Genomic DNA, 24,690 nt, shown 5'->3' with positions numbered 1-24,690 from the left:
AATTAGAATGGAGAAAGGAGCATTTAGACCCGTGTTTTAAACAATTCCCCAGGACATAGGACATCCAAAGTTTTAGACCAGTGCGAAGCCAAATTTCTCAGATCTCTTCCCCAGTTATCACTCCCTCCTTCTAGGGGGAGGGCGGCCTCCGGAAAGTCTTCTTGTCCCCTCCCTCGGAGTTGTCCGCCTTGTCTCAGGTCACCCAACCTGGTGCAGGTCTCCACGCGCGGGACCAGCCACCGCCCGCCGCCCGCTCCACACGCGGGGAGTTGCAGCATGGTCCGACAAAGGATTGGGGGGAAAAGCATCAGGCCAACCTAATGGGTGGGAGGGGCAGCAGGAGAGCTGGGCAGAACGTTTTTTTTGATTGACGCGAACTTTCTCCAATGAAAATGAAGGACTCGTGAAGCTTCCGCCCTACTGGGCAAAACATTTAGCAGCTTTCAACCAATCCAGCCGGTCCTAGAGGCCGCTGAGGTCGTTCGAGTCTGTTGAACGGCTTGTGGAAGTCGTGCTGCCTTGGGTAGGGGTTTAAAATCGTTCTTGAGAGGAACATCTCTGTCCGAAGAGAAAATGAGTTTAGCTCTGAGGTCGGTAATAAAGAGGCGGCAATGCCCACACCCCGAAGCCGGGCCCAAGGGCGGGTGTAGGGAAGGGAAGCCATTTGCAGCCCAGGCAAGGAAGAGGTTGCAGTTTGGGATGAGCGAAAGGAACCTTGGCCAACCTGTCCGGACCCCTCACTCAGGGGCCCTGGGGTCCCGCAGGTGATGAGCCCAGAGCTTTTCGGTGAAGGCGGTCATTTCTGTCAGAGCGTTGGGCTTGCGTCGGCCCAGAAGACAGGTTTTGTTGCGAGCCAGGAGGGAGTGAAATATCGCGAGGTTTCTACCGGTGTTTGTGTGAAAAAATCAGGCCCTGGAGGTTCCCTTCCTACCGTTCCTGGTGCCTGCTGTATACCTCAGCTAACATAATAACCCACCTGTGGATGTGGGAAAGAACATAAAAGCTTGGTGTACTCTGAGAGTCATGCATTACTTGATAATTGGGGACCCATTTTAGTGACTTCCACTGGCATTCTCACCTAGATTTCCTTTTTCAATTTCTTGAGCTTTCATTCAATTCCAGTCTCTGACCCTCTGTATGTTGCCCTCTCGGTATTTAGACGATGTACTTTATCCACAAAGTTATGCCATTCTAGAAACGTGCATTGCTGTGCTTAAAGGCAATCGTGGTCCCCATTGGCTGTGTTCACGTGTGTGTTCTGGACTTGGACTTTCTGAGTTTTGGGAAGGGAATGACTGACCTCAGGAATGCCCAGATTTGTGTAAAGTCAGGTCACTTGTAAAGGAAAATCAGCTTTATCATACTGTTCCTGCTGGTCACTTTCTAGCTATCTCGTCATTTTTTTGGGTATGTGTTAAAGACCAAAATGACTTTGAAATGAAATTGGATAACACATTCGAATACTGTCAACTTTTTTTATATGTCAAAATTTTACAGGATTCTTCCATGTTTTAAAACTTGTGCTTATACACGTGTTGCACCCTCATTTAAAAACTTGGACCACTTTATAAATTGGCAACTCTTAAGGAGTTCATCTCTGACTTTAAATTTTGCTTTTTATTTTTTTTAAGCATTTCCAGAGTTTGTTAGGAGAAAGAAGTTTTAACATATAATTTACATGTTAAGTGAAAATTACTTTTCACATTTTCTTAAAAAATTAAGTGCAAATATTATGTACTAAGTTTTGGTCTCTAATATTTGTGATATCTTTTGGCCTATAAATATTTTGGTTGATTTGTTAATATCAGTGGAAGAAATTACAAATAAAGTACCAAACTGTTAGAAAAACATAATCTAAAAACATTGTAAATCTAAAAATTTAGAATGCCAAAATAATTTTATAAGTCATAGATAAATTACATGGTTCTTTTTTAGGTAGAAATTTTAAGAACTTATTTAAAAGTACTATCAAAAGTAAATGAAGTATGTAGTTATTATCAATTATTAATTTCATTTGGAAGCTTTTTAAATGATTTTATAGAATGTTGTGAATATGGTATGGGTGCTTTGGTTCTCAGGTAGTAGGAGGGAAGAGGGAAAGTTTGATATTATTTCTTTTAATAATAAGCCGATTTATAACTATTCAGTTTTGGGAATACAAATTATGAGCCCATAAGTCTAGCCTTTTAAGATTGAAATAAGCAGAGCTTTGACTTATAGGGAAAATTTCTTTATGATTCTCCAAAATGTTTCCCTTTATGAAACTTGGAAAATTGGGCTGGGGTTGTGGCTCAGTGGTAGCATGCTTGCCTAGCATGTGTGAGGCACTGAGTTTGATTCTTAGCACCGTATACAAATAAATAAAATAAATAAAGGTCTGAAATTTGCAAAATCACTCTGTGGCTAGTTTGCAAAATATATTTGGATTAAAGTGAACTAAAGGCTTTTCTTTCCATTTCATAGAAGTGAACTTGTAGTTGACAAAACAAAAAGAAAAAAAAGAAGAGAACTTTCTGAGGAACAGAAGCAAGAAATTAAAGATGCTTTTGAGCTATTTGATACAGACAAAGATGAAGCAATAGATTATCATGAATTAAAGGTAACTAAATTAAAATATTTTTCTATAAAATGATTTGCATTTTTCATAGTTTAATATATATTTCTAATTAATTTTAATTAAATTGATTTTGGAATTATAAAGCCATTTTAAGCACTCACAAGTGCTGTAATAGAATGGAATCAATTCCCTGGCATAGCTTTTAGAAAATCTTTTTCATTTAATTAATGAAATGAAATATATTTTAAATATAAAGTTATTTTAAAAGGCATTTTAAATATAAAAGTTTATTCCTATGGAAGGTGATTATTTTTCATTCACATAATTAAACCATTTCAGAACATGGAGTTTAAACAGTTCTTATCATATTCTTCTCCCAGTGTTGGTTTCTTTCTTTTGTGGGATGGGGATTACTCATACTTTTGTAATTAGAGGAACATTATCAGTTTTTGCATATTACCTTTGTTATGTATTAGTAACAAAGTACCAACCTACTTTCTTTAGTGCGAACACTATAAATTGTTTGATACTTGATGTTGATGCACACTAATGGGGATAAATGTCAGTCTTGAGGCTTGGAATTATTTATAAAGATAAAATGGAAAATTGGTGTCTAGGGTTATAGGGGTCTTAGAGAAGGATGGCATCTTGAGATTTTGAGTTTTCTTTAATGGATAGGTGAATATAAATGTGTACTTGGTAGTTTTAATTTTGGTAACTTTGTAAGGGATTTTTAAGTAGAAGAATTCCAAATAGGAATAGGAACTATACAGTGACATGATAGAACATATAAAAGCAATGATGAGTCCATAAGTCTAGCCTTTTCAATCCTGCAGTCCTCATTAACTCTCTTTTTCTAGTTGTTCTTTTTTTTTTTTTTTAATTTGGTAATTACCCACATTTGTTCTATTCTTCCTTTATAATGTGTCTTCCATTTGTTACCATTGTCTGTCTTGGTTTGGGACTCATTTCGTAGCTGAATATTCCTATGTTGTTTCCCCACTTCTAGTTTGTCTTGTATACTACCATTAGATTCAGATCTTTCTTACATTTTCTTTCCATATTGTTCATTGCTGACAAACTTCTATGACTCCTTATTACACACTGTATAAAGGTTCAGATTCCTTTCTTTCTGTTGAATGCTTCCTATATTTCTATTACTATCTATTTTTCTCATTTGCTATCTGCTCTCATCTATTTGAACTCTTCTCCTTCTGATAAGGTAAATAGTTCTGTTCACCTCAAACCTATTCTTTATTTTAGTGTGTAATTTTAATGCCACTCATCCTTTCTAAATGTCCCATTGCTACACTTTATCTATTCATAAGGGACAACTTGAACTCTCCAAGTAAGACTTTGTTAACCAGTAACATATTACTCCTTTCTGTTACTAGCAACAAAACTTCTCTTTCTGTTTCCTTCATTGTTAACCTCAGGATTCTGGACCACTTCTTTAGTAAATAGTCATTCAGGATTTGATGGTAATTCTTAATCCTTTTGTCTCTTCTCTTATATAACTTTCTAATACTTATGCCATGTCTTTTCTCTATTTTGATTCTAATTCCTTGAGAACAAATATGTTGTTGAAATTATACTTGTATTAACTCAGTACATTGTAGAATATACAAACACTTGTTAGTCATATAAAAAAGTAAAATATAAATGAAAAATATTTCTATTAAGTTTCAGTGGTGAAGAACAACTACATTAACACTGCTATTTTAGAGATATAAAACATTTAAAATAATTATATTTTATTAACATTATTTCTTAATATGTAAAATCTCAAGAATCAGAAATCACTTTTGTAAAGAATGCTTTATAATTTGCTTTTCCCTTTTAATCCAAAAGGTGGCAATGAGAGCCTTGGGGTTTGATGTAAAAAAAGCTGATGTACTGAAGATTCTTAAAGATTATGACCGAGAAGCCACAGGGAAAATCACCTTTGAAGATTTTAATGAAGTTGGTGTGTATTTTAATAATCTTTGTAACCAGTTGTTGTTGGTAAATTATCTAATTAATACAAGATTTTTCCTTTTTTAAAATTCTCATGAATTTGAATTTAAATTCTTAAAATTCTCATGAATTCTCAAGAAGCAACATGATTATAGAATTTTGTTATTCAATGTTGGTGTATAATATAGCTCTTATCCAGGTTATCTTTTGGTGCTCCTTTTTTTCCTGGTTTTCAAAGAAAATATATTTATAACTTTGCTGTGAGATTTATAGTTTTGTCTTCATTTTGTTCTAAAGATTCTAACAAGGAACTATTGTTTTTTATGAAAAGAAGTTTTTCCAAGTAATGTGTATTTATTTTATGTTAAAACTAAAAGGGTGATCAAAAAATTATTTTCTCTCAGTAAAACAGAAAATTTGGTATCCTGCTGTGTGGAAAATATTTCCCAAGAACTTTTTGGTATGTGATTTTTGTTGGCAAAGTGGGAGAAGAGGAGACTTATAGCAGTTAGTACCTTTGGCTGTAGATGAAGCACATGCCTTCAGGTTGACAGAGTTTATGAGGGACTACATAATTTGGATAGACTTGATTTCAGTGAATAAAGTCATTTGTTTAGAGTTGAGGATGGGGAGAGGATTGTAGTAAGGGAAATAATTGGCTGACTGGAAGTAGGAGAAAACATTTTGGAACTACCAACTGAAGATAATGGGCTTAATATAATTAAATTTTGTATAGTTGATTTTAGTGAATTATTTATAGCATACATAGATGAGGCTTTTCAGAATGGAAGATTCTGGAAGGCCAGGACTTGGCTATTATAACTTAAATTGCCTAGAATATTAAACATAGAATGTATAAATATTCAGGTTTATTTCAATTAAATTATTTTTTTAAACCAATGATAACACTTTGTATGAGTCATAATACAAGCATATCATATATTTGTTTTCAGGTATTTAAAAAATTTGGAAACAAACGCAGTTGCGTGCACACACACACACACACACACAAACACACACATGCCCCTTATTTTAAATATTCAGCAAGAAGCAACATGGGAAGCAAAAAGAAAAATAGATTCACAGTAGTTATTATTTTTTCTTTTTCTGATTTGAAAGCGCAAACCAAAAGTGGTAGAGACTAAAGATAAATGATAAATCTAAGAGAAAGAATCCACAACATAGAAGAGCATATGATTGTTTAGAGAGGCAGCTTATCCCTTTTGGGAACATATTTGTTTTTTTTCCCTCTAGCTTGTGAAAGTATTTACTCGAGAGGAATAGTGCCACCTTTCTTCTTCTGAAATAGATGTTCTTCTGAGTTTTATAATTGTAGTATTTCAAGTTTCAGCTTGAATCATTTATACAAATAATGTGTTAGGATATTTGGAAATGATACTATCAGGAAAGAGCAATAATTCTTTTGAATGGATTACCTTGGAACCAGATTCTCTGGGTTCAGATGTTGGTTTTGTCACTTACTAGTTATAAAACTTGATAATTTTACTTCTCTGCATCTCATTTTCAATTGTAAAATGGGGATAGTTGTAATGTCTCATAAGGTTCTTGTGAGGTTTAAATACGTCAGTAATATTTGAAGTGCTTAGAAAAGTACCTGGCATATGTAAGTGCTACTAAGTGTTTGCTATTATTATTTTAAAAAATAGACTTTGTTTCATTTGTTTTCAGTACCTAAAAATATATATGCATCACTGGGACATAAAGTGTATCCTATTTTGCATATATTTTTCTCATTGTCTTTTTCATAGATGCAGACTATTTTAAGCACTATTATTATCATTAATAATTCTACACATTATTTCATCTTAAATGAATACTTTTATTTTGCACCAGGGAATGAACCCAGGGGCATTTAACCACTGAGCCACATCCCCAGCCCTTTTTATATTTTATTTTGAGACAGGATCTCGCTAAGTTTTGCTTAGGGCCTTGCTAAATTGCTAGTCTGGCCTTGAACTAGTGATTCTCCTGCCTCAGCCTCCCAAGCCACTGGGATTGCAGGCTTATGTTACTGTGTCTGACTAAATGAATACAATTTTAAAATTATAATTTTAATGGAGACCAGATGCCCATTTTGTCTCTATCTTTTCCTGACACCCTGTCAACAAAGCATAAATACTGGGTTCCTTCTAGAATAAATAGCTATGGTAAAACTTAAGCTCTGACTCTCAAATATCAACCTTTTGACATGCTCAACACATATTTTGGCTATTTTAAGGCCACCTATTGAGTAGTAGTATCCAATAAAGCTTTATTACTGTTTGGGTATCAAACAATCAAGAACTATGTATAACACCCATTTGTTGATTACTTTTAACTAATAAGGGATCACAGATTAATTTGTTTTATGCTTTGTGACAAGTGGCTCTAAATCAGTTCATTTGAGTCTTAATTTTCTGTACTGTTCCTTTAGATATTTCCCAGTGAAGTCTGGCACTTAATTGGGTTATAATACTAGGGAAAAAAACACTTAAATATACTTAATCCAAGTTTAGAGTCAAGGCAGCCTGAGGCTAATGAGTGCAGTAGGTATTTTAGGAATTGCTGTCTTTAAGACAAATTGGATGTTTGTATTTCATCTGTTTTTGGTGTATATTACTTACCATTTAATTGCCTATTTAGAATGGAATATTGTATTTTCATTATGCTTATTTGACAAACACTGAATTTTTTGGCATTATGTATTATACTGGTGTGAGGAAGGGGAATTAATGAAAAGTTACCAAGAGATTCTTCTTTTCAGATGCTTACAATTTACTACATCTGTGGTACTATGAGGTAAAGTATAATTTTGTCAAGGGTGGGAATTGTCGAACTATAGCTCTTGAGACACATTTAATGGCACTCTGTACACTTCCAAACGCATTCTTTTATGTTGCTTTTCTGCTAACATGGCAGTTTTGACAGAGACCTTATAGTCCCCTGCAAAGCATAAAATATTTGCAATCTGTCCTTTTACAGGAAAGATTCCTCTGGATGAGGAATTGAAGATGATTTTCTAGAGGGGACTTCTAATTTAGGCCTTTAGAATGTGAATAAGATCTCCAAGGAGAAGTTTGCAGGAGTAGAGAAAAGGCATCATAGGCATACAAAACAACAACAAAAAATGATACTGAAACTATTGCAGTTTGGGAAACTTCAGTTAGTGCCCTTGGCTAAAGATTGGAAAATGACTGGGAAAGTAGGCTTGGGCCAGATTAGTAAAGAATGGCATAATATAAAGTTCTGACTTTAGTTAACAAAGCATCATTAACAATTTTTAAGGAATGGGATATGATGTGTTTTAAAAGGATGACTGATGAAAATATAGTAGATGATTTGGAAGAAAAAGATTGTAGAAAGAAAGTATTAGACTTTTTATCCTGATGATGAGGAGGATGAAAAGGAAAGGGTTATATTTAAAAGTTTTTTAAAAACCTTCAGAAATACAAGAGCTAATCATTGATGATGTTTATGGGAATATAATTTAGATATTTGAAGTAGGGGAAACTAGCTGTTAATGATGCTTTTGGGGGCCTGGTGGACTGGGATTCAACAAGGAGCTACTATGGGGATCATGGAAGGAGTTTGGAGTACAGCATGCTGACCTTAAGTAAGTGTGATATGTTTGGACAGAGCCTTTGAAAAGGCAATGAGAAATATAGTTGATATTTCTACCATGACCTTTAGTCATTTTTTTATTTACTTTTAATGTAATGTTTTTGAATTTGCTGTATTCTAAAGTGATTTTTATATGGGTAAGGTCTAATTATTTTGATGAAGTACATTTCTGATAGTGTAGTGAAATCATTTGAAAATAGACACATGGACAGAAATTTGGTATTCTGTAAAATAAGTGAAACTTATCTTAATTGCCTGTATGACAGTTGACTTATTTCAATGGAAAAAATGTTCTTAAATTAAATTTTATTTGTAGAACAGGAAAAGAATGTGAAAGCATGGAGGATAGTCACTATAAAATTATATGCTATCTAATGTTTTAGCTGTTCGGAATTATGGGCATTTTAATTCCTAAGAAATTTTTATTCTAAGAGAGTATTGATACAAGACTATATAGACACATAAATCTGAAATAACTAACACAAAGTACTAGTGGGATAAGAATTTGTACATCTTGGAGCCCCATCTGTTCCCCAGATCACCCTGTTGCTTCTTTAAGTACATTAATACTTTTTTGCAAGCTGCTTTTTTGGTTCACCTGTCATGTTAATTATTTAATTGGTGAAGAAAATTTCTTAACACTTTTTTTTTCCTTGTCCTGCTTTTTTGTTGGGACTAAATTCAAAATAAGTTGAGTATGAGCCATAGAGTTAAGTGTGGTATTTTATTTTGGTGTTATGGCTGTATATATTCCAATTCCTTTTTGACTGAATATTTATGAGCTTTGATGATTTGCATACTTATAGTAATATACTTCAATTAGTTACTTGGAAGCCTATTTGGATAAAATTAATGGATTAAAGTATTGAATATATGTGTAGATGACATAACATCAGCTTCAATAGGTGCTTGTTCAACTAAATACAGATGAAGCAGCAGCAAAACAACTTGTTGAGAACTTGGATTGTATTTTTTCATTTGGGGTTCATTTAAACATTCTAGTACTTCCTATCTACAAGCAGTTGCAATTTTCTAAAGATTCTAAAAGTCTCAACAGGACTAAGTTACTTTTAATGGTGTAATGAAAATCATATAAATAACCTTTTCTTACAGAGATAGAATAGCACGTAGAATAACTTCAAAAGTGTTTATTTACATGTTTTCAGAATTTTATCTAGTAACTTAAAAAATTATAACACAGATTTTCAGTTCAGTTTTCATTATTGTGGCTATTTATTGAAGACAGAAAATGTGGAAAATATTTAAGCTGACTGTATTGTTATATATATTACATTTAGTATATTAAAGTAAACTATTACTGTTAAAGTCTGAAATCACATTTATTTTCAGCAAGTTGTTTGAGAGTTCTTATACTGAGCAAACTGGATATGACTTTAGGGAGACCTCCTTTTCAGAGGGTTTTATTTTTTCTTTTAAATATAGCTTTCTTACTATAATCAGATTTAATCCTTTTAACTTACTTTTCACATTTTGGAAAACCAAAAGTTTCTTCTACTCATGAAGATGTTAGTTGAATTTTCATCTACTGTCCGAGATTATACCTCTATCAATGATGGCAGTGCTTTTTGTTAACTCCTCAGGTCTTGTGTTGTTGTTTGTTTTTAAGTTAGATTAAATTTGATGAAGAATAAATGTATTAAGTTTAGTTAACAGACGGCATTTATCTAGTTAGCTCTAAATATTTTCTTGATATTTCTTTCTAGAAGTAGGCTATAAACTAGATTTATTTTTGCTTGATGTCAGTGGAACCTAGTATAATTCTTATTACAGTTCAATAGTAGACATTAAATAAATAAAGTATATATGTAGTCCTTTTTATTTTTTGCATTTTTGTGATATACATAGTTTTGCATACCCTTATAAGATAAATTGTTGACATTTAAAATCTAAAATATAGATTTGATTTTTCTAATTTCAAGCTTATTTATGAATTTTATGAGTCTTATTTGACATTTTATTTATAACTATGTTAGACTAAATGTTGACAGATTTGCAGCTTTTCTTCTTATTTAATATTTAGTTGATTTCAAATATGAATGCTTTTGTGATTATGTAGGTTTTGTTTAAAATATATATATATATATATTTTTAACTGTAGTGACAGACTGGATATTGGAAAGAGATCCACATGAAGAAATACTGAAGGCATTTAAACTATTTGATGATGATGATTCAGGTAAAATAAGCTTGAGGAATTTGCGACGAGTTGCAAGAGAATTGGGTGAAAATATGAGTGATGAAGAACTTCGGGCTATGATAGAAGAGTTTGATAAAGATGGTGATGGAGAAAGTAAGTTTTGCATAATTTTCCAAGTATCCTTGATATCACACATACACTAAATTTTTCTAAAACTAAGTGACTTTCAAGACCCTTTACAAACTTATCATTTCTTTCTTTCTTGAGACAAGATGTCAAGGTGTTGCCCAAAGTGGGCAACTCCTGGGCTCAAATAATCCCCTGCCTCAGCCTCTCAAGGAGCTAGAACTACAGTCAATGAGCTACTGTGCCTTGCTCTAAACTGTCACTTTTTGTTCAGTGTGTTATTCATCTTGTAATGTCATATTTTTGCTTAACTATTTTGCAAATTCAATTTAAAATGAAGCAGATCTTTAAAACCTACTGTACAGTTTTTAATATGAAGTGCCATACTTCAAGAAGTAGTTTAGTTTTCTCTGAAGATAAAACATCACCAAAATTTTAACCACTCAGTAAAATTTTATACTTTAATGCTTTTTCCCTCAACCTGCATGCATTTCTAAACCAAGTTATATTTATTTTACTGTTCGAATGTTTTTAATCTGTATTTCCCTTGTTCACTGCTGCTGTCCTAATTCACACCCTGATTTCTTCTTAGCAATTTTGTAATAGCCTTATTTATTCTTTGCTTGGCTGCCTATTAGGAGCAGTGTTCTGTGTGCTGACTAGTGCTATACAATGAAACAGGCAGATGTGGTTCCTGCCCTTACTTTGCTGTCTTTTACAGCCTTCTAATTGCACTCATGTACATAAATCTCTAATCTTTCTTCTTCAGTCTATTGATAGCATTATTTTCCTAAAATACAGGTTTGATGATACCATTTCTGTGTTTAAACATTTTAATGGTTCTTCATCGCCCGCAGAGTAAAGTATAAAGCCTTCTATGATCTGTCCCACTTTAAGTAACTAGTTTTATTTCCCACTGTATTCTTCCACTTTTCTACTTTAGTTCTCACCTCCTGTATGTACACACTTTGACAGGATACTCTGTATCCTTTTTTGTGCAGTGCCTTTCGTCATGCTGTTCCTTAATCTTAGAGTGCTCTAATTTGCCAATTTCTGTCTGCTAAAATGTTATTCATTTTACTGGGTACATTTTAAACACTAGCTTTTCCTCAAAAAACCTCCCTTAATGGTGTGTTTGAATTGAGTCTTCCATTGAGACTCATAGCATTTACAAGAAATTTTGCTTTGATACTTTCATGTATTTAATATGGATTTTTTTTGTTTGCGAACTAAATTTGGTTAGAGGTATAAACTATTTTTTTGTATTTTAAACTGCTAAAGATCATACTATTTTGCTGCTTCTTTTGTGGACTTTAGTAATTGCTTTTGTGAATTTTCATTCTGTCTAGTTTTTAAGGACAATAAATTTTTAAAAACTTATGTATAAAGCAAAATAAATATGTGTGTGGAGTTGCTACAAGATAGACATAAAGCTGTGATAATGGTATAATATCATACCCTGATCTCCCTAAATAAACATAGTACATATCTTTTTGGAAAAAAGAAAGCAGCATTTCAAAAGATGCTGTGGACCATATTTTAAATAATGATGATTATTGCTAACATTTATTTAGCAGTTAGATTTGTGCTTCAAGTGTAAAATCTTTAAATTATAAAACACATCTGTGTTTCAGATTATTAATTATGTCACCTAGTTTTCGTAATAACTTTTGTAAAATATTATACCTTTACATGCATAGGATAGATGCATGAATAATAAATGAAGAAGCTAAATCTTTGAGAGATTAATAGCCTACCCAAGGTTATCACAAAGCTAATACATGACAGAACTGGAACTGAAACTCAGATCTCCTTAATAACAAAGAATGTGCTTTTATATATAATACTTTATTGCTTCTTGTGCTGTAAAACAGTGTTGACTAGATTTCTATGTTTATGGAGTTTTAGAAATGACATACTATTATAGGAAGCAATCTCTCAACTGGTACTTCTGATGCTAAACTTTGTTTTTATTCCTTTTAAAGACAGATGTTCTTTAAGGTATTTATTCTGTTTAATTATTTATTCTCTGTAATTCTCTAAAATTCTTATTATAAGTAACTTGTAATAAGATTTACTCTGTGAAATGATTGAGTTATGAAAATTTTCTTAAAGGCAGCAGTGTGGAAGAAAATAAAGCCATCACTTGCTTGATTCAATAAATATTTTTGTCAAATGCTTGTTTTATGCTAGATTTATGAGACATTGTTGATAGAAGTTATAAAGTTAAATGTACAAAGGTAGCACTGATTGTCTTCTAATTGTCTGAAAGGCTGATAGTAAAGTATCTGATTCCTCTAGCTACTTTCTCCTTTTATGTTTTCAGGTATGGAATAGCTTAAAATACTTTGAAGAGCTATCATACTCTAAAAGTATATATGTATAAATAATATAAACTTAAGTGTGTGTGATGAAACTTAATTTAAAACTTAAGTAGCAGAACAAGAATTTTGTAGATTTTGAATGTTTTAATCATGACTCTATTATACTGTTAAAATGATATATAGTAAATTCATCTAAGAGTGTTCTTATTATGTTCTTTTTCTTAAGAACATACAGTCTTGCTACCTGTTTTGGTCTATGTTTACTAAATCAGGGGTTCTTAAAAGGAGGCGAATACTGATTAAATTTTGAAAAGTTTTTATATATTTGAACTTTTAAATATTTATTGGGGGGATATAAGGGTCATAGCTTTCACAAGATATTCAAATGTGGTTATTTAGCTCCATAATTTAAAGATCACTACTCCAATTTCTAAGATCCTTGAAGGTAGTGTGAGAATGTTACAGAGTTTGTTCTCACCACATATGTTACAGTGCCTTGTAAATGTTTAATACTGAATACATAGATTCCTGGTTTTCTATCAGCTTCTGAACAACTCTTTCTCCTTAACTTGAAGTTTATTTTTGCTAGGTTTGCATTATTCTTTTTCTGTTACTGTATTTCTGATGGTATTCTTCTACTTTTGCTCTTTTTCCACCTCTTTCAAATTCCTTCTTATTTCAAAGCTCAAATAATGGTTTGCTTTTACCTAATTTCTGTCATTAATAATGATTTTTTTTCCTTCTATAATAGATATTTTTCAACACTGGTCTGTATTTTAATAATAGGTCATATTTTATGTTAGTAACATGTATTCTCTGTTTAAGGTATAAAACCTAATTGACATAGTTATTGAAACTGGTTTTCAATGTGATTTCTGCAACTAGTATGTTCTTATTTATTTATTTATTTTAATTAGGTAGACATGACAGCAGAATGCATTTTGATTCATTGTACACAATTGCAACACAACTTTGGAACTAGTATATTCTTTTAATTCCTGATGTACATGGTTGTTTCCTCAACATTTTTAATTGGTTAATTTTTCTTTTTATTATGTATACTCTCAAACAGAAAATTGTTTAATTATTACAATGAATACCCCTGTACACCTGCCTAGATTCAGTAATTAATATTTTACTGTATTTGCTTTATCCATAAAATGTTTTTTGAACCACTTGAAAATTTTTACTATATCTATATGTCAAAAATATCTCCCCAATATTTTAACATTATTAAGAATAAGGATTATTACTAAGAATAAGAATAACATTAATAAGAATAAGGATATAGTTTTGTACCTCAGACAATTAACAATAATTTTATAGTATTATTTATTATCTTTCCTCACTTCAATTTAGATATATTACAAAGTAAGAACCTTAGTGTCTGTTTTGATTTATTAGATAACATTTAGGTGGTGTTGGTGTTCTCTAGACACTTAAAAATGTCTGATTTAATTCAGTGTTTTTATATTTTGTCATTGAGGATTTTTAGAATTAGAAACAATCTAAAACATCATCAGATTTTCATTATATTCAGATGAAGAAAATGAGATGAGGAACTATTCTTGGCAGAGGTATAACTAGAAGTCAGGTCTTTTATTTCTCAGTGTAGTTTTTCTTTTTAACTATTATTAAAATTATCAATAATAGTTTGTGGTTTAAGAGATGTTAAATCTTGGAGCCATAAACTCATAAACTCACCTGTTAGATAGAGAACATTATTTTCTGAACATTTTTATTAATTTGGGTTTGCATGTATGTACTGTTTTTAAAATTGTATTTAATAAGATTATCTGATTTCCTGTTTATTTCTAGGTTATTTCTTAAATAATATGCCCTATAAATTGGAGATTCTTTCTGACATTGGTAAACTTACAAGTTGTTATCAGTGGATTTTCCCCCCTACATTTACATCTATATTTTATAGTTGCTATATTTCTTTGATAATTAAGATGAAATCCATATTTTTCAAATTGCCATTTCTGTTGATACTTTTGAGGTGTGGTGACCTGGTTTCAGTTATTTTTTTCTTTAAAATAAACTTTTGAAAGTTCAAGAAGAACAATTTGAGTTTTTAAAAATTTAATTTTCATTCTTTAGAATTCTACTTATTTACATGCATGATATGTTTAAGCTTATTTGTGAAGGAAGGGTTTGCTAAGTGAACTAGTAGAATAAAGATTATAAAGAGGAGTTGTTTAACCATTTAAGAAATTTAAAATGTCATGTTTTTGAAACTGTTTTATCAAGTGTATACAAATGCTTTGACTGTGATACTTTCTAAGTAACACATAATATACTGTCTTTTCCCTGGTTAATATTATGGAATACTAATTTAGAATGATTATCGTATGTATTTTCATATTCATAAAGTTCTGTTTAATAAACATCTTTTAAGTTTTTAGCAAAGAAGTAAAAGCAAAAAGCCATCAACTTACTATAATTTTGTATAATATAAAATTTAAAAATTAATATAAGATGATTGTTGTATTATTTGCTGAACAAATAAGGTATCTATTTCTGACTGTTTTATTTTCTTTCTTACTACAGTAAATCAAGAGGAGTTCATTGCTATCATGACTGGTGACATATAAAGAATTACAAGGATAAACACTAAGAATGTTGAAGTTACCATATTACATTCTATTTTTTTGTGCCTGGAGCAATGTTAAAAAAGAAACCTACTTAAGTTCTTATTCCCAGAAGGACCAACATTAAGCATCTTCTGTATTTATGTTTTATTGTTAACTTTCTTTGTATGAGCATTGTTTAACTTTGTATTCATAATATAGGTTTCTATAAAATTTTTAAAAATCAAATCGTGGTACATATTCTTTGCAGATTTTTTTAATTTAACATTAGTCATTTCTTTTGGTGCACACTTTTTTTAGACTTTCATTAATAAATGTTTATTAGTATTTTAAAGTTTTATAAATTTTCTATTTTACTTTGCTTTCTAAAATCTTTTAACCCTTTTAATAGAACATTCTAAAATCTTTTTATATTTTTACTGGTTTCTAAAACAACGATTGAAATACAAATAGTGATAGAATAATACCTTTATTTCCATCACGAAGATCTCATCAAATTTTACATTCTGTTTCAATATTAGATGACTCAACATAGGCCTCATTTCTTTAAAGTCATGCCTTTCTATTTAGAGGGACTAAACATTGTGTATATGGATTTGACGTGTTTAACTTAGTGTTCTTGAAATCCTTTGGCATGTTAACATAAGAATGAAAGTTAAATCTGAATATTTCTTCCTTAACCTAATCGAGTGAGAAAAGTTTGAATCACCTAACTTCATAAAAAAGTGAAAGATTTAAATTTTGATCATTTAGAAAATATGAAAATATAAAATAGTAAGCTACAGAAATAATTAAAGGTTATGTTTAACGAAAATAAAGGAACATTCTGTGATTCACCAGGAAACAGTAGATAGACTTTTTCCAAGTATTGGCTCTTCTGCCTTGTAAAAGTTCATTAGGGGGAAACAAATGACTACAGGAGATAGGTCATAGAAAAGTGGTACCCATTCTAGGCCTTCACTAATATGTTTCCTGATTATATGGGCATTCTTAGGAAGAAAGTTGGGTTGTCTATTTCAGTGACCTTTCTTTAAACTTCATGTTTTAGATTTAATATAATTTGAGGTACTTTTAAATGCTGTGAGCCTCCTAGAGTATTGTATTAAGAGTTAGCCATTAGAAATTTAATAGAAAACTAGTAGGGATTACTAGAACAGTGATGCTATTTCAAAGAATTCTCTGGGAACAAGTTAATTGTTCACCTTGAATAGAAAATTTGAATGTGAACTCAGTGTTCATAATAATAATCATTGATTCAGAGCAACAAATAGAAATTTAAAAATTTGTACTACTTCTGTGTCTTGATCATGAAATATATTGATTTCCAGGAAAGTGAAGAATAAAACATTAAAGTAAGTCTAGACTTGCTAGTCTATCACTTTATTGGAACAATACCTTTTTTGTTCCCTCCTACTTAAAGAGGTATCTTCTTTGTTTTTAATATAAATACTTTCTTTCCCTGGGATGCCAGTAGTTCTATTTTTATGGTGGGTTAGGGAAGAATACTCACTGTTCATGTTTGTGTAACCTTTGTCTTATAGTAGAATATGAATTATTTGTCAATTTCTTCTAGTGTTAATAATCAGTAACTGTAGAGTTGAAAGGCTTATAAAGTTGGATAGTAGAGGAGAAAGAGTATTTTCTGTAAAAAAAAAAAAAAATAAAGAAGGGGCTGGGGTTGTAGCTCAGTGGTAGAGCCCTTGCCTAGCACACGTGAGGCACTGAGTTCGATCCTCAACACCACATAAAAATAAATAAATAAATAAATAAATAAATAATAATGGGCAGAGTGGATATTAGTCATATTTATCTTTAAAATCACAACCACACTTATCATTCAATTGCATTTCATGATATGAAAAAACATATATTTTCTGCTAAACTTCCCTAGCTCTGCTGCTATACTTCCTGGTGAGCTTTGCTAGCTTGAAATTTATCAGCTAAGATCTTTTCCTTCATTATTGTTATAAGCCAGTAGAGCTTATTTTCTAAAGAAGTTATGTAATTACTAGTAGCTCTTAGGATTTATAGTCGTCTGGGTAGGTAGTTGATATGGGGGAGGATATAGAAAACAGTTTGTTAAGCATTTACTATATGGTAGTGTAAAAGAGTAGGAAAAACTTTTCCTACACTTAGTTTTTATTTCTGACATCAGATTTTCTAGTGGTCACCAAGTGGCAATTTATAATTCAACTAAGTTCTGACACTGTCTCCAAAAGGTAGTGTCAGATCCAGCAGCTTAAGGACTTGGTTCCACAAAATTGCCTCATGCTTCAGATGGAAATCACAAGCTTGAGGTTGTGACCTATGCTTCTGACCCATAAGCAGCTATAATTTAGAAGTTCCTGCTGCCTACTCCTTGGGTTTAATTAATTTGCTAGGATGGTTCTCAAAACTGGGAAACACCTATGTTACTGGCCACTATAAAGGATATTTAAAAGGATACAAATAACCAGCCAGATGAAGAGAGAAAAGGACACATTTATGGGATAAAGGGGAGCTTCTAGCCCCATTCCAGGCATACTATCCTTCAAGGACCTCTAAGTGATAGTATTTTGGAAGCTCTCTGACCCTGGGTTTTTATGAAGCCTTCATGAAGTAGGCATGATTGATTACATAGTTGACCTTTGGTGGTCAAAGGAACCTTCAGCCCCATTCCCTTCTCTGGAGGTAGTCGTGGGAGTGGCACACTTACTGTCCTCCAATCACATGGTTCATTCTCATGGTACTATAATTGGAATGAATATTGCTCAGGGGAGGCTGACAAGAACAAGCAAACAAGAAAACTGGAAATAGCATGATTCTTTCTCTTCTTGCTTTCCTAGTTCTGTCCTCTGTTCCTTCTATTAGTGGAACCTAACAAAAATTCAGCTGGCAAAGAAGAAATATAATTTTGACAGTCCCAACTCTAGTCATGTTGGAGTGTAGAAAAGAGATCTGTGCTATGGGGAGAAAGTAGCTTGGTAACCAGTACTGCTGACCATAGATTTTATTATTGGAAAATTTGAAAGTGAAGCTGCTTGGTGTAGGTGAGCTATAATTTACAGTGGGTCAACAGGTGTAAATCAGAACTGTCCCAGCAAACCAGGTTATATGATCACTTGATCTTTGTGAATCACTTTTATTTGAAAAGTCATGTTTTATTCTTAATAACCTTCTAGGATAGATACTGTTGGATTGTCTTTTATGCAAAACAAAAAACAAAACAAAAAACCACCACACACACACACACACAAAAAAAAAAAAAAAAAAAAAAAAAAAAAACCACCAAAGTTTAGAAGGCTTAACCAAGGGAACAGGCAATAACTGAGTTGGAATTTGATTGCACGCTTTCTTTAGTGTACTCATAACCACTAGGTGTTACTTTCTTCTTAGAGTGATTTTTATAGATTCTCTTAAGATCTAATGGATGAGACCTTTAAAACCACAAAACATAAAAGAGAATTTGAGATTCAGAAGCTCAGCAGCAAAACATTTATTAAACATTTATGCTCAATTTAGCAGGGCATTGTATTATGTGTTATTCCTTGTGAGTAAATGTTTGGTGTCAGACCTCTGGAAGTTTATAAACTTGGATAGACTATATTTTTACATTCATGTAGACAACATTGAAAAAATAAAATACATTAATTTAAAATAATTAAAATTACAGTTTTAAATATTTATTGAAAAAGTACATATTATTGAGTAGTAAAGACTTGAAGTTTTCATTTTGAGGATAAAATTTAGGAAAGTATTTTTTTCAAATTAATATTCCTGAGAAGGTTTTATCTTAGGAATTGCTTGAAATGAAGGGAACTCTGGGTTTAGGAGAATGGTTGGTAGAAGTTATATGGGAATGTCTTTAAGGTAATAAGCACAGAGGAGAAGGGAGCAAAGTTTATGAACCTGGACCTGATAGTCCTAAAACAAAGCTCTTGTAGGTCTCAGTGGAGCTGTGGTGGTTCGGGGTGGAGGGGGAGGATGATGGTGGTGATCAGTAAATGTCATTTTAATAGTAGGATTATAAATTGTTCAGAATTTGGGAAGCAGAAAATCTCAGTGAAATGTGGCAGTCATCTGGGTAAAAGCTTAGTTGAATGTTGGAGATCTTTGTTAAATAGCCTAGGTTCACCCATTCTAGTAGAATAGATTTTCAGTTGGAATAGGTAATTTATTTACGTTTCCTATTCTGAATTCAGTACATCATATAGTTAAAGCATTTATTAAAATCTTCATCCTCAATAGTATGAAAAATTGACAAGAAGGATCTAAAACTAGTAAAGTCTAGTTTATCAGAGATATGTGGAAGGTGAAATTACCTCCATGAGATGTACTCTAAATATTAGGTGTAATTATTAATAATCTATTGTTCATAAAATCCAGCTTATCTTTTTTTATTAGAACTTTGGAAACCTATATGTTTGTACTGTTCTGAGAATATATAAAATATTTTTTCATGAAATGATGATTTTAGGAAGATTACTGACATTTTGTAGACTCAAAGATCAGCAGGGTTACCTTCACTTTATACTTAATTAAAATGTTTTAAAATAGATTTTCTTTATTCCATTATAAAATATATTGGGGATACTTAATAGGATCCCTGGAGTCCGACATTTCCATTTCTGATTTTAATATGCTTGTAACATTTGTCCAACACACTACTGTGTTCTCTGAAAAGAGTGATCATTTTCTCTGTATGGTATTACCATAGACTGCCTATCCCCAGGGCCTTCCAAAAGGTTCATGTAAAACCTGACAGCAAAGAATCATATACTGTTGTGGGACATAAATTCTCTTGACTTATTGATGAAAATGTACTTCTGATGGATAGCTTTTTAGAGTAAAAACCACTCAATATAATCAACTAAATGCTAAGTGATAAAAATTTCCAAATCATATTTCCTACCCTTGAGAATCTCCTGAAGTTTAACAGGGTAAAGGTATGGGGTTGGCCTACTGAGAAGCAATCTTTCATTATAAAATGTGCAATTCAGTTGTTTTGAAAGTTCATGCTTTTAAAGGTCCTGCCAAATAGGTAGATGTAACCATACTTAAAGCAAGATCTGCATTTTCTTTCTCATTTTCTATTAAACTAAAAATGTTCAATTTGTGTGAATAATTGGCCCAAACTAAACTTTCCAGGAGAGTTTTTCTGTACCAGTCTTCTTGGGTGGTAACTGATGCTCATCTTAGTCTTTAGGAATGGTGAGGCATTTTACAACATGGGCCATAAAAACAAAGAAAGTGGGGAAAAGAAGCAAGATTTGGATTCTAATAGTGTTCTTTGGGAAAGAAAACTATTCAAATCTAATTGGTTTCACTACTGTAGCAGATTAAAGAAAAAAGAACAAAACTGGGAAAGATTTTTGAAATACTAGAAAAGTAAAAATCTGTTTTAACTATCTCATTTGGTTTTGGGGAAAATTAAATGAGGTTTTATTTGTGAAAGTATTTTGTGAATTGCAGTTATATGAAAACAAACATCATTATGATTAGGTTTATTCTGTAGTTCTGTTATTGGCCTATGTGCCCAATTTCCTGTCATTCTGTAATCTTGGAGGTTATGGGATCTTCAGTGCCTCTTGGGTCTGGTTATACTCAGACCCAGGTAGGTAGGGTGTTACTTGAGGGTCAATTTTAAAGTTTCTTTGGAGTATTCATAAACAGGTAAGCAAGCCAAATGTTCAGTCTCTTTGAAGGAAATATAATTTTATATATCTTAGATAATCATATGCTGTTAACATTTTGTCAAAATAAGCTTAACAATCATGATTAATATTTCTACTTGTTATTAAGACCATCGGTTTAAGAAAAATTGTGAAAAAGCTAATCTTGCTTCCTAGCATCTACTAGGGTTTCTTCTTCTAAAGGGTTAATTCATGTGAAAAAAGTTCTTTTTACAATTTATGTATCATATTTTTTTCCAAAAAAGCATTTGTAGCAAACCTCTTAAGCACAAATATGGTAAGATTATTAAATTAGAAATAATGTAGATCACAAACCCAATAAAAGGAAGAATAAATTAGTATAGAAACAACTTTAGTTACTTGGAGTCAGATGAAAGAGTTTTCAGAGTAATGATGGTTAAAAAGACACTGTAGAGACCTGGGTAAGGCTCATCTCTCCATCAGTAACTGCTGTCTTTTATTACCTTTTCCGCCCTTTCCTCCTCCCCCTTGTCTCCTATGGGATTAGAAATTTGTTGAATTAACTTTGAGAAATGTCTTTATTTGAAGTGAGTGTGGGAACTAGCCCCTTCCACAGAGGTGGGAAATTGCTAGACCTCTGTTATTTTGTTGTTAATCTGTAGACTCATTAACTTGTTCCTATATAATCAAGAAACGTCTATATAATCAAGGAGTCCAGGCTGAGGTAAAAGATTGAGGTAAAGGAGAGGTAAAAGAGAGTTTGAATTACGGTATGGCTTGTAGTATGGATGCAGAAGTTTTCAGAAGTACTAATTAATTCACATGCTCATTTGCTCAATTATATACTTCATATACTAATAGGAACATGAAATTAAAGAGATTAAGACTGTTATAATGTTTGAACCAGTAATAAACATGGTTCAAGATTCTAATAAATTAAGCATTGAGGAATACACTGATTGTGTTGATGGCGGCCAAGGAGTTCCAAAACATCAGGGAAGCCAGAGACTTAAGATTGATGGGGAAACTGGCAGAAGTCACAGAGAAATATTTAGTGGCAGTGGGACACTGATGGCAGAGAAAGGATTGCCAAGTAGTTATTGGCCTGTGGGTTCAAGTGGTTTCAGTTCTATAGTCTCATCTTAGAAGTTCTGGGATCTCTAGGACCTTTAGGATGTGAAAAACAGCTTAAAAAAAAAGAATATATAAATTTCAGTTTTTTGCTGCAGACCTACACTGATTGAACATTAATTTTCAAGAAGACAAGGAATAGAATCTGAGTTCCAGAGGGGTTATTCTTCTATGTGGTCAAAACTGAAAGAACTGAATGGGAATTATGGTTCTTGTTTTTATTTCAAGAACTTCTATCTCATGTGTGAAAGAAGTTGACACGTTTTTTCCATTATCACTTGATAGGAAGTCATCTAAAGTAGCTTAACAGTGAAAATTGTACCTCTTGGTACTTCAATTTGGATATATTTTTGTGAGTTTTCAATGAGCAATAATTGTTCTTTCTTGCCTAAGGAGCTATTTGCCTTGTATATATGAGTAATATAGACTATTAGAGGAATCATTAGATAGTTAGATTCTTATTAATCAGTATATGGTTTTTTAAAGCTTCATTATATTGCCTATTCCATTTTGTTAGTCTCTACCAACTAAACTATGTTTTGGGAGATGTTCTTTTCTAGGGTGAGGGGTTTTGATTCATGCAATTATGAATATTATTAAATACAAATTTACATGTAGAGAAGATGGCAGCCAATCTGTGGGCCTTCTAACCTCCTTTAATCAGCCAGTTTTTCTCTAAAAGCTTTCCCTGTATATTTCTTCAAGAAATATACAGTACTTAATCCAACTGCTCAAATTAGAATAGTGATTTGGAAGGAGAGAAAAATAGGACGAACATATTTTCAGTCTCCACCAGGGGGACCTATTGCTGCAACTAAAAAATTGTTTTGAGCAAGAACATACATTTCATGAGTTATATTATATTACTATACTTTTTATTCTTTTTAAGTTTGAAAATTACAATAAATGTACTTGTATAATAATTATATTTAATGTTATAAATTATTTATATATAATTGAAATCTAAAAGTAGAGAAATAAGATGAAGTCTTGATTTGTTAGCAATAATAAGCTTTTTAAGTAGAATGACTATAAGATGCAACTATAAATTCAGTCTTTAAGAATAATTTATATTTCATATATACACAGGATTTCCTATAGAAACCAGGGAAGAAGATCTTTTTCATAAAGCACATTTTCTCATATTTTTTATTGGTGCATTATAGTTGTAAATAATATTGGGGATTTGTTACATATTTGTACATGCACACAAAAAAAATCAAGTAATTTGGCCAATATCATTCCCCAGTATTTGCCTTTCCCTCCCCTCTTCCTTTCTTCTCCTGGTCTCTACTCTACTGATCTTTTTGGTTTTCATGAGATTCCCTCCATTGTTCTTTTCTTCTTTCCTCTCTAGCTTCCAGACATGAGAGAAAACATATGACCCTTAACCTTCAGAGTTTGGTTTATCTCACTTAATGTTCTCAAGTGCCATCCATTTTCCTGAAAATGACATAATTTCATTTCTCTTTGTGGCTAAAAAAATTCCATTGTATATATTCCTGTTATTCTTTCATCCATTGATCAACAACTAGGCTGGTTTCATAGCTTGGCTGTGCACATTTCTAAATTTTGTTAATTCAGTGTATGTTATTCCCTTCTGGATTTTATCTGGGATTTAAAGGCTTACAGGTTTTCTGAAACATTTTCATACTATAATATTTATAAGCACAAAATGGTAAGTTCTGTAATCACAAAATAAGTAAATCTATCTTTTTGCCTCATTTCTGGTTGCAATGACATTTTATTTTGTACTTTCAGATTGTATGCATTATTATCTTTAGGAATAAATAAATAATAAACTATTAAGAGAGATGGTTTATGCTCATTTCTCTTAATAGTCCTTAATTGTTTATGGTTCAAATATTTTCCTGAGAACTCTATAATTTTTTTTAATTACAGATATTTTTTACCTGACTCATGTAACTACCTCATTTCTGATTTTATTGATTACAAGTGATTAATGGTTCTCAGTAGTGAACAGTCTGTAAGCACTGTGGGACTGATGTCACTATTCCCATTTTTCAGATAAGGAAATGGAGGCTGAGAATGATTACATTATTTGGCTAATGTAATATTCTCTGCCTTGTGATTTTAAGCCCAATGTTCTTTCCAAAATATCCAGTTAATTTTAACATATCCCAGACGTGGACTAACCATTATTTCAAGCATATTTCCTTACCATAGACTAGTGACCTCATAATTTGAGTGTTAGTAGGCATTCTGTCAAAGACATGCTCTTCTATATAAGAAATACCTTGTTCTGGGTAGCCTACTTGGATAATTTCCATTGTCCTTTATATCAACACATGGTATTTTAGGTGTAGCAAGAGCTACTTTTAATATACTGTAATTGCACGTTTGACTCAACAATGTTGTAATAATGCCTTTGAACTTCTGCTTACACAAATGCATGTATGCATACACAAACAAAAAAAACTTTCCAAAGAATTAACTCTACAAGAATGATTAATGAATATGTGCTCTAATTTTTTAAAAAGAATGAAGCTCAAGCATAATGAAATGAAGATGTGTTTTAGACATAAGAAAAGTTTTATAACAAGAGAAATACAAAATTAAAGTACATTGT

General features: G+C 31.9%; 1 protein-coding gene across 1 annotated transcript; it reads left to right on the top strand.

The window, feature by feature from the left end:
- Nucleotides 1-441: 441 nt before the first annotated feature.
- Nucleotides 442-15,564, top strand: Cetn3 (centrin 3). The gene is made up of 5 exons (XM_015483603.2): nt 442-590; nt 2,464-2,599; nt 4,409-4,523; nt 10,254-10,445; nt 15,296-15,564. The coding sequence occupies exons 1-5, from the start codon at nt 574-576 to the stop codon at nt 15,337-15,339; spliced, it is 504 nt and encodes a 167-aa protein (XP_015339089.1). The 5' UTR covers nt 442-573; the 3' UTR covers nt 15,340-15,564.
- Nucleotides 15,565-24,690: the final 9,126 nt, after the last annotated feature.

The sequence above is a fragment of the Marmota marmota genome, unplaced genomic scaffold, assembly GCF_001458135.2.
Source record: "Marmota marmota marmota unplaced genomic scaffold, marMar, whole genome shotgun sequence".
Lineage (NCBI taxonomy): Eukaryota > Metazoa > Chordata > Mammalia > Rodentia > Sciuridae > Marmota > Marmota marmota.
Note: the sequence above shows the minus strand (reverse complement) of the source record. Positions and strands in the feature narration are given on the sequence as shown.